General features: G+C 28.3%; 1 protein-coding gene across 2 annotated transcripts in view; it reads right to left on the reverse strand.

The window, feature by feature from the left end:
• Positions 1-1,462: 1,462 nt before the first annotated feature.
• The window catches only part of LOC136990678 (sorting nexin-14-like), a 40,719-nt gene continuing 30,153 nt past the window's right edge, over positions 1,463-12,028 (reverse strand). For both annotated transcript variants that reach the window (XM_067289088.1, XM_067289089.1), the window contains 14 exons: positions 11,666-11,721; positions 11,401-11,584; positions 11,289-11,322; positions 8,048-8,198; positions 7,868-7,970; positions 6,993-7,033; positions 6,854-6,924; positions 6,458-6,512; positions 5,318-5,426; positions 5,086-5,250; positions 4,984-5,014; positions 4,853-4,917; positions 2,098-2,189; positions 1,463-1,987 (listed from right to left, as the gene is read on the reverse strand). In XM_067289088.1, coding sequence (XP_067145189.1) covers positions 1,916-1,987; positions 2,098-2,189; positions 4,853-4,917; positions 4,984-5,014; positions 5,086-5,250; positions 5,318-5,426; positions 6,458-6,512; positions 6,854-6,924; positions 6,993-7,033; positions 7,868-7,970; positions 8,048-8,198; positions 11,289-11,322; positions 11,401-11,584; positions 11,666-11,721 — 1,229 coding nt within the window. In that variant the 3' untranslated portion in view covers positions 1,463-1,915. The remainder of the gene's footprint in view (positions 1,988-2,097; positions 2,190-4,852; positions 4,918-4,983; positions 5,015-5,085; positions 5,251-5,317; positions 5,427-6,457; positions 6,513-6,853; positions 6,925-6,992; positions 7,034-7,867; positions 7,971-8,047; positions 8,199-11,288; positions 11,323-11,400; positions 11,585-11,665; positions 11,722-12,028) is intronic.

Consider the following 12,028-nt stretch of genomic DNA (forward strand, 5'->3'; position numbering starts at 1 on the left):
GCTGGTACCAATATATTTCATTCGTATGTACAAATGTCTTTTGTATAGTCTTTCTTACATATAATTTTTTTTCTTTGTTACATCTCAGTGCGTAGGGCCACCAGCGGCCAAGTGAATAAAACCATCAAACACTGGTAGGTGGTTGTGAGTTTGTGCCTTGCACCAATGGGCTGTCTAAGTTGAGTTTTACGGGTTTTCTTCATGCTAGTAACACCTAAATAGGGATTAGTTTCCGGTAAAGTCCTCCCTTTGGCAGATTGCCCATGTGCTATGCTGCTGTCGATTGAAATTTATGTAATCCTTCTTTTTGATTGAAGACTTTGATCATGACCACTTTTCAAATGTTTTTGATCGATGGCCATATTGCTAAGGTAGTTGAGATACCAGCCTTAAAATGACTTGGAATCAAATCAGAAGCAACCAACCCTGGGAATTTTTCGTAGGTAGTTCTGGATGTGTCGAGCCCCATTCCTGTACAGTGACAGGCTTGGCAGAGCCTACAATGGATATGAAAAAAGGCCCTCTCCGTGTCCACAGGGTAAAGAGACCTAAATTTTTGGTGTTTTTTGACCCATTCAGATTTGATACCATGTTCCCAGAGTGGTACACTGTTACCTCAACCTCCTATCTATTAAATTGTTTCCACTAGAAAGTCACGCTTTACTCTGCTAACTTTTCATTATCAGGAAAGGAATCAATAATCATAGATATGCATATGTGAGAATGTCATCATCATAGAAAATCATTAATGGTGTCTACATTGTTTATGGATAATTAATGGGCATATTTCTTCTCAACCAACTTTAAATCATTTAAAGTTACATCATATTTTAGAATGTCATCTATTCATTTTAAAGTCTCCATACTTTTATGGTAAGAAATCTACTTTGTGCCTAATCTATTTTGTGTTAAATATATTAATACTGTAATATACAGGGTCTTCCAAAAATAATTTTAAATTATTGTAATTATGTTAATTATTATCCAAGAATGTTGTAATGTATTATACATTAAAACATTAAAAAGCAATCCAAATTTTACATTTGCCCATTATAATTTCTCAATGTGCTCGCCTCATATTGCAAGGCAGACCTGACCAATATTCGCATTCTTTCTATGCTTGCTACAGTATATCTGTTGTCACTCCTCCTATGGGGCCACAATTCTACAGCTCTGCATTTTACTGTATTGCACAACGATGAATGATTCTGACTTTGCAATCTGCCAAACCCAAAACACCTTCATTACAGTCACCATTTTTGTTTATGGTACTTCCTAGAGGCAACAGACGGAGGGGAGATGAAATTTGGAGGGTTACTGTATTGATTGGTGAACGTCACATAATTCTTGGATGATAATTAACACCATTACGGTAATTTAAAATAGTAGCATTCATTTTAGAAGGTCCTGTATGTCTGTACAAGACTTAATGTACGACTATAAATAATTTTCACGCAATATATAATATATCATCATTTATTTTTTTCTCTGAAAACATATTTTTACACCCGTTTTTCTATTTTACATTATCCACCATGTTCTGAGATGATAAAGGAATTTGCAATGACTATCAGGTGAACAGACATGGTGAATATTTTTTTTATAAAATTAATGCACACACTATACATAATTACAATTCATTTTCTTCTTTATATAAACAATCTTAATCAAAAGATGACTTTTACTTTTATGGCACATTTCTGGAATGTTAGCTAATACGTTACATATACAAGAATGGGAGATAAAAACAATTTATTTTATCGCAGGGAAGGGATAATAATAAATTTTATCAATATGATATTTATATTTTATGTACATCAAAACTTCCCAATACAGGCACATTCATATAGGTAATAATATACATATTTGGTCATTTTCTTGTGCGAAGACGAATTTCTATTAAATATTCTTATGGCTAGCTTTCTGTTGTCTGTTTTAGTTCCGGAAAGAGTTCCAGCACTATTATGTCGAGTAGAATGTAAGTCAACTAGAAACAGTTTGAAGTTAGAATGTAATGAAAATAATTAAGAATCTTCTTTTAAAAATAATTATTTAATAAATCTTTGAAATATGTTAGTTAACAAAAAACCATTTTACCTGTTTATTTAGAAGAGGATGTTGTACTAATGAAATTATTGTTTTATTTCCTTCTTTGTATTGACTAGGACCTAATATTCGTACAAGCCACTCTATATTTAATAAATAATTAAATGAAACAAAAATATTGTATTCGATTTATATTTTGTATATAAGGATCTGTAAGTATTGAACTGTAGGAGTTATATGCTGATCTTCGTTTACTGTTTTACAGGTAAAGCATGTCATCGAGTGAGGAGGAATAAATCTGAGTTATTTTAATGGTGGGAATCTCTGTTGGCAACAAGATGCCAGAGTTTAATATGCTGTGTTTAGACTTCCCACTAATCACACACGATGATCTGAATGCAGCATGTTAAACTCCTTGGAAAATTCACGCCGACTGTGCGTCCTTGCCATCAAAATAACTTAAATTTATTCCTTCTTACTTGGTACCATGTTTTTACCTGTAAAATGATAAACAAAGATCAACGTAACTCATATGATTCCAGAGTTAAGAAACACTGTACATGAGAATTATATTATAATAAAAATTAAAACAAATCAAACAAGATAAAGCATATTTTTATAACTGATAAGACAAATCAGTTCTAAACCATAATTTTATAAATATCTAAAGTGATTAATTTAAACCAATATGGAATTTCAAACTAAAATTGAAATGTCTGTTTTAATATATCAAGAAGACATGCAGTAGATTAAAATACAATTTTTTTTTACAGAATATGTAATGTAATGTAAATCCTATAAACAAAAATTATTATTAAAATTAATTCTTGATATTTTCTTATTATACAGTAAGACCTGGTTTAGCACTTTCTCAATTAACATGGTCTACTCGAAGCCTAAAAAAAAGCTCAAAATTTACACTGATTCAAATTATTGCTGCATTTCATTGATTTGTAAATAATACAACTATTCCTGAACACGAACCAATCAGCAAAAGGTGACAATTTGTCATAATGTTGTACTTTCCTTAAATCTGTGTTTGTTTGATGCAATTTTGGAAAAAATATAGCATCATGGATGCCATAGGCAATATAGACTTCACTTGGCAAGAATTAACTGATAAATGCATGAACAGCTTGTGGAAGAAGGTATGGCCGGAGGTATCCAAGAATTCTCAATGAGAAGAGCCTATTGTTGACCAAACTGTCAACCTAATCAATACAGCAGGACTAGGAGATGTAGACAAGCAGAATATTGAGGGTTGGTAAGGCTCTCACCAGAAACCTGCAGAATTACTGCAGGTTTCTGGTGAGAGCCTTACCAACGACAACCTTCAAGAACTGGCAGAATAAGGCAGAACAAGAAAATAGTGATTCTGAAAATGAAGAACTTGTTACAGATTTCCTTAGTAAAAGTTTGGTAACAATAACCAAAATCGTTGATGAAATTGTAGCAAATAATCCAGATTATGAAAGGAGTGCAAAAGCAAGATGACACATTTTGGATGCAATCTCCTGCTATCGACATTTGCTTAAAGAAAGAAAAGAAAGTGACAAATAAAACTACATGACTTTATTGTAAAAAACAAGAATTTCAGTAGACCCAAGACCTTTTTAATCCAATTTGGATTTTATAAGATTACATGTTTCCTGAACATTAGGAAATTTCTGTGAAAGAAGTATATGACCTAAAATTGAATAATATGCTACAGATAAATCAGTAAATGGCCACTAAGCAGAATATTGATTAAATATATCGATTAACTATAGTTCGACAAACTAGCTACTTAAGTCTATGTTGACTGAGAGAGAGTGTACAATCCCTAAGTATAATACCTCTGGGAGATAACAGTTGATGTCTTCCAATCTGGTCAAGGTAGCATATTGTCTGGAAGTCGGGAGATGAGAGCTGGCAGGTAAAGCTTTGTCTATTAGCTTTGTAGATGAAGTCTGCTCTGAACCTTTGGTGCAAACTCCTTATAATCTCACTCTTTCCCAGTGGGTGTGAGAATTTCATCAGGTGCTTCTCTGTCACAAGATGCGTCTGGTGGATCATTATAAGATTTTGTCATGAGACAGTGACAACTTGGACGAAGATTTACTTCTCTAGTGTCATTGGTTAAATATTGCAATTTCCATATACCTAATTAATCACTAATGCATGTTACTCACAGGAAGGGAAAGGGGAAGCCTCCAGGATCTCACACAAACAAAAGATTTTTAAATAAATGTTTCTTTACATTGTGCCATCATAACTCAGGAAATTCTCTGGTTGCTATGCTACTGTAATCATTGATTACTGATGGCCAAATGGCTGAGCAGTCAAGGTGGCAGCTCACCACTCTGGGGACCTGGTATTGAATCCGAACAGGTCGAAAAATCCCCAGGAATTTTTTGGAGGATGGTACATCCAGATATGTTGAGCCCCATTACTCACCACTTGACCACCCCATTGTGGATCTGGCCAAACCAATAACGGGCTTGCTAATGGGCACTAAGACACCTTCTTAAAATCTTGTTTGATTCCAATGCCTCATTCATGGTATGCAACTTTTTCATCAGTAAGTGTATGTATAAATTTATTACTAATTATCTAATTAGTTTTATACAACTGATATTTTACAAAAGTTATTTCAAAAATAATGTAAATAAAAAGAATTTGAAATAACTATATCATTTGAAATAATTTATTTATAGGAGAAACTGTTTTCAAATGTATAGAAAAAGTTTCCCTATTTTGGAATCAGTTAATTTAGATCTTAAGTAATAAAAAATCAAAATATAAAATAATCGTAAGTATGTATTACCAGGAAAAAACTCATTGGCTTCTTGAAATACTAAAGATAGTCTCTCCTTTTTCTGTGCTTCCGTTCTAAATTCATAAAATTGCTTCAATTAAAGCAATCAAAAAGTTTATAGATGTTTTAAATATTTTTACCTTGGAGTATCTTGATTAAAAAATAGAGCATCTGGAAGGAAAAATTAATTAATTAAATAGAAAACATAAAATTTTATATTAATTAAATTTTATTCTATTTACCTCTCAATAAATGTATTAATTCTACAATTCGTTGCGGTTTCAGTGCTTGTCTTAATTTTTTTTCTAAATACCATTTTACAAAGCCTTGAAATGTATGTCTAATTATTATATCAAAAGTAGTTAATATTTGTACAACCCATTTAGGTACATTGTAAATTTTGACAGCTAGAATAAAAGATCATAAAATTAAATAATGAAATATATACATATATAAAATTGAAATAATGCTTACCAACAAACAACACATAGTCATAAATTCCTTCAAGAATGATTGTATTTGATAGTCTTTGAAAATTAATATTTGCATGTATTGAATTCTTTTCATACAGTGGATTTCTTAACTAAATTAAAAAAAAGTATTCTAAAACTTTTTCTGTACTTATTCTTTTAAATTACATAAAGTCAAACTTAGTTATAACAAGCATTAGGAAACTGGAAAGATTTATTTGTTATAACTGTGAAGAGCAGTGATGTAACTAGAGGGAATGGGTGGCTCGGATACAAACACAAAAGGGCGCACCACAAGTGGAAAAAAATTTGTAGCTATGTTACTGATAATTAGTAAAATTTATCTTTTAGTTTTTAATCCTAAATAAGTTGATTCAAATATATATAATTAATTACATTATATTGTATTTTTATTAATAGTTATATAAACTACAATATAATTAATATTAAACAATTTATTTTTTCATAATTAAAGATAATAAATTACTGTAATAATATGTCTGATTTCAGTTAGTCTTTTTTATCTACGAATCTTAAAATTACTGTTTGCTTTATTTTTTCATAATGTCGATACTGTTGAACATGACAAAGGAAACTTTCCACACACTTCAATGTTTTTAGCACCATGTTTCTAATTTCTACTTTTTTGTAAACTGAGAGACATTTTCTTTTCTTCATAGACATCTATGAGAAAAATGTCTATGAAGAAAAGATGTTTATAACTAAAGTTTATGGTAATGTTGCAATCATAGTGATGATTAGGCAAATTGGCAGAGTAGGGCTGGAAGCTAGTCAAAGAAGGGACAGTCTTCAAAAAGAAAGTTAAATGATAAATAGGTCTGTAATCCATGCAGGTTATAAAACTAATTATCCAGTGATCATTAAACTAAGTAACTGTTTCAGTTTAATATATTCCAAGAGTTGCATTTCCTACTACTTGAACAATTAAGAATGTTGTGTGTTTGTATAGCTACCAAAAATTTGCTCAGTATATCCATGAAATACCCTCATCATCATAACTGTGAGAAAATGTATGAAAATATGCAAAAATTAAAATTGCTATGGTATTTTGCACATTATAACCATGAACTTGTTATATCTGTTTTCATTATAACCAAGTTCGACTGTATATAAAAATTTTTACCTTTCCTAAAAGAGAAGATTCAGGTACATCACATATTTCTTTCCAATCATGTTTACTGTAATGAAATTCATTAAAAAATACATAAAATATAACATAACATTAATTAATATGCCTTTGTGTCCTTAACTTAATTTAAACTTATCTCGTCTACTAGTACTTTATAAATTAACAGGACTTATTATACTGAATTTATAGATGCAGCAATTGTGATTTACATAAACATTACTATTTCTGATCTGTAAGGCCTAATTGCTGCATCCATAAATCCAGTATAATAAGTCCTGTTAACTGATAATGTACTAGTAGACAAGATAAGTTTAAATTATAACATAACATGTTTAAATAATGCAAAAAATAAAGTTTTAAAGTATTTAAATATAAAATTATAATAAATACCTGGGTTTTGGTTTTGCTGCTTCTGTCGATACAACAAAAGTCTGAAGGAAAGGTTCTAAATGTTGACCTTTCTGTAAAAGAAATTAAATTTTGTAATGGACTTCATATTAAAAACTAATACATCTAGAAAAATCAATACCTCTTTAATCAATTTCATTGGGACAGTTTTAATCATTTTACCTAGAAATAGCAATTAATATAAATAATTAATTGTGTAATGTAACTAACCTAAATGTAAAATAATATAATTTGTGAGAGAAACACTTTAAAATATATAGTAAATAAATTAGGATACATTGTATTAATCATATTTTATCAGACATCTTACTACATATAAACACAAGAAATATACAATCTTGGCTTAGAAATACTAAATTTGGAAAAATTTCTTAAGAAACTGTATCTTGTTGCTTGTAACTTTAACTGTATATTTTATTTCACTAAATTTTTTATTTACAAATTTTAAATATTATTCAATATCTGAAAATATTTTAAACAGATTTAATATTTGGATATTTTTAAGTTCAAAATTGTTTTGCTTCCACAATTAAAGTAGCCTACTTAAGTAGTGCTGTATTGAACTGTTTTAAGAAGAGTTAGATAATAGAAACTATGTGTATATATAATCTCAATTATCAATAATCTTTCAACAAAATCCATAGAAATATTTATAACTTACAATTAATTTATGTAATTCATCATTTAATCTATTGTCATATTCAGGCATGAATTATTTCACCAACATATCCTAATATAAGTATAATTATATTATTCTTATATAAAATGAAGTAAATTTCTATACATAGATTAATCTTGGAATTTACTATTATGTGAACTATCATCATACATTTACCAGCCTTAAGTATAATATATGAATATATTATACTTAAGGCTGACGTATATATTAATGATAATGCATCATCATTAATATATTTCAAACACCAAATTTTTCACACCAAGAACCCGCAAAAATTTTAACAAATTTAATAAAATACAATATTTCAATATATTTACCTAGATTAATTTCTGGAAGAAAGCCAGGTTTGAATTCTATTCGTGACTTTAAAAATCTGTATAGTAATTCACTGCCTTGTAATGTAGGAAGTGATAATAAATCCTAAAAATATAAAATCAAAAATAAAATATATATAAATCATAAAAATTACTTTTAAAATGCATATATAATTTTTGCACTTGTAAAAATTTTTCAAATGCTGGTCTTCTTGATTCAAGAAATTGTTTTCCTTTACTTCCTAATGATCGTTTTGGAGGTAGCTGAATGTCAGGTAATTCTCCATGGAACTCTCTAAGCTTCGCTTCTAATACATAAAATTCATGATATTGCCTGTAAAAAAATTCAATAACTTTAATATATATTTATACTAAAATATATAATATATTATATAAATAAGCAGAAAAGCCATTATGATTAAACCATTTTATTTTATATTAGATCTATTCTAATAGTTTCTAAACCATTTCCTATTATAAAATGATATAACTTACTTAAGTGAAGAAGTTGGAAATTATAAAATGTAACAATTACTTTCAAGATAAAGTAGATAAAAGTAATATAATAAAATCAGTATGTATAAACAATGCAATTATAGACAAAGTTTGAACAAATCCTGGAATGTAAACATTATGGATTATAGATGATTACAGAACCAAGGAAAAAGTTTTGTTATTTAAAGTACACACATGTCAAAGACTTAAGAACAAGTTGCTAGTGCAATTTGTTCTGAAGTCTTGAAATACCATAAGGCAAATTATTAGTGGTGATATCCAAACAGGTCAGTGATGAGCTTGTTATGACGTTGAAAGTGTTGCATTGAAGTTTGAGGTGGACATCTTCCATACTGCCAAGTTTCTATGCCTGGATATTGGTAACACTTTCCATCCATTCTGTTTATGTCTAACTGCTGAATGTATCTTTTTCAATAAAGTGTTATTTTTATTGTTTTGATTTGTAAAATTCTACAAGTTGTTGTACATTACACCATGTTTTTTGCTTTAATTTTTATATATTTTTAATAATAAAAATAATTTTGTTAATTTAAAATTATCTTTATTAGTATTATGATAATTTCCTAGAAATACAAAATATTATGAAAATATAACAGGATGTATATCATATCTATTATTATTCACATGTTTATTAAGAAGTTGTTTATTTGATCTTCTTTTAACCTGTTTGCTTAATTGTTGTAACAGTTGGGAATATTTAGATAGAAAGTAAGGGTGTATTTAGAAAGAGACAGCCTCACAGGATTAAACCTCTAATTTGTTTGCAAAATTAACATTTAAAGATTTTCAATAAATATGTTGAAATGTTAGAAATTATAAGATTAAATGTCAATTGGTAAAATGTATTAAAACTACTGCCTTCTTCTTATTGTAATGTACTGAAACAGATCATAAATATATAACAATACAAATAACAGAACATAAAAAAATCTTACCATATTAAATTATCAAATTTCATAAAATTACATCTTCGATAACATCACAACATCTAAATATTTTACTATCCAATGACTATCTTTCATCTTGAGTAACGATTTTCAAACATACAGTGTGTTTGGAAAATCGTTGTTCACTTTTCTAATGAAAAGTGAACAACGATCATATTTTCACATTATTTTGAAAGATGTGGCTCCCACACTCACCAAATCTAAATCCACCAGACTTTTATCTATGGAGAGCAACAAAATCTGCAATGTATCAAGATGGTTCATGCATGCTGGATGACTTGAAAGCAGCCATAACAGCATTCATTCAGTCTTTCAAGCATGCAGCTGATAGCAGTGTTTAGAAACAAAATAAGAAGGATTTGAGCCTGCATTGATGCTAATAGGGATCACTTCCAACATTGTTTATAATTGTCATTCATACTTACCTCATGTATTCTATATTGAAACACTCTGGCTTTACAAACACCCTATATTTGTACTTTGCTAAAAATGAATATTTTCAAGAACTGAAGAAATAATTTTATTCTGTATGAATAGATCTTTCAAAATATCAAAAATGAATATGTAGGTCATCAATAAGAAAAGTCCAACCAACTAACAATTTTACAGAAAATTCTGAAATAATATGCTGCCAGTATCCTGACAATACACAATTACAAATAGAAATCTACAGAGTATTTTTTATGAAGAGATATTGAATAAAATTAATATCCTGTAAGAAACTGCTGGTTTTAAACAATTTATATAATGAAATTCACATAAAAAAATCTCATAAGATAAATGTTTCCAGTCAAAAAACCATTTCAAGTGAAACAATAGATAATTAAATTCTCTTTAAAAAAAATCTTAACTACTAATGGCATATTGTTTGTTTCATTTGACATGTTGACAATGCAACATCAAACAATGTATCAAACAAAAATCAATGATGAAAGTAAACAGTGTACATTAGAATTTTGTATATAAATATTCTTTTAAGATAATCAGAATTTTTTTAAAGCAATATATACATATATACATTTTTTAGACATAATAGAATAAAATTTATTTCAAATTGCATAAAATATTTCTAAAAATTTAAAGGCCAAATTATACACTAATTAACTATGATATTTCCTCAATTAAATTCCAAGGGGTTATTTTTAAATAATATGTATTCTTCTGATGTTTATTTGAAGATCTGGGCAGTTCAAGGCCAAGATTTATTACATTGCAACAAGAGATGAATGGATAAAAATTAAATATCTTTGTTACTCATACATTTTCAGAGCTATCAAAACCATTTATTAACTGTATTTATAAGTCACAGGTACAACATTCAAAATAATCACTGTTTTTATAAGTAATCTGATTCAGTGTCTTCTGATTTGGCTGTTACATTGTCATTCATGTCTGTTTCAATGTTGTTGAAATCAGTATCTTGTCTACATCTTCTGATTCAAACTCATCTCTTTCCAATTCAAGTTTTCCTAATTATCCTTCAGCTGATAAGTTTTGGACTTATGAACTTAATTGTGACTTTGTGTGACTTTTCCACAGTCAATATTCAACAATATTTATAACTTATTTTCAAAAATGTTCCAGTGAACCTTGAAATAAAAGTGTTGTCCAACTGTAGACAATTTGTAGTAGTATAATTTTGGCTAAATTCTGTACCTCTCATTCTAAACTACATTATCCTATACAGTGCAGTACTCAACAAGTTTCCCAAGCTTTTCAACTCAGGATTTATTTTTAACAAAACCTTTATTCACTGAAGTTTATTCAAAGACCAAGGTTTAATTGAGAAAATATGGTATATGAGAATTCTATAATATATACGCTATCTAAATGAATATATACAATATAACTTAACTGACTGTTATGTACATTATCAAGTCATGATCATGTTAAAAAACTATTCATTGTGTACATTATATATATATTAGAAGTAAATAAAATATCTATTTTTTGAACAATACCTTTTAACTGTCCAATGAAAATCATCTGGATCATCTACATAAGAATCAGAGAAAATCATTCTTTTGTAATGTATTAAAAATAAGTAAATAAAAAAAAAAATTAAATTCAAACCTTCTTCTCTAACATCTATTCGTTGCACCTCAACATAAAATGCATCATAATATTTACAGTTATGATCCATCAAAGTTTCGACACGAGGTATAGAAACTCTCCAAGCACTTAAAGTTTTCAATCTAGGATCATCAGAAAATTTGAAACTTTCTTCACTAAGTTCTGTTGATAATGAAGCTTCTGACTAAAATTTATTAAATATGTTGAAAATAGAATACAACAATAATGAAATGTTCATATGTTCATTATATTTTATATAACTTACAAGCATAGCCATAGCTAAATCTGTTCCAGCTTCCTCTTCAAAAAGCCTACCATCATCTTAAAAAAATTAAATGATGATAATTTAATATCTTAAGTTATTTTAAATAATCTAAATTGTTTTGTGTATTTTAAAGGAGTTATATATTTTTAAACTTTTATTACTTTTACTGTTTAATTTCTATAATGAATTTAAGAGTTTCTTCAAAATTTAATACTTCAAAAAAATTATTATTATTATTATTATTTTTTAAACTATAATATCACAAGTATATAAAGTAAAATTCTTGTTTTCATTTTTCTTCCATCATTCACATCAGTGACAGTCCAAAAACAGAGTCCTATGGCAAAATTTATCAGAAGACGC

The sequence above is a fragment of the Centruroides vittatus genome, unplaced genomic scaffold (genome assembly GCF_030686945.1).
Source record: "Centruroides vittatus isolate TY-2023 unplaced genomic scaffold, ASM3068694v2 contig_1322, whole genome shotgun sequence".
Lineage (NCBI taxonomy): Eukaryota > Metazoa > Arthropoda > Arachnida > Scorpiones > Buthidae > Centruroides > Centruroides vittatus.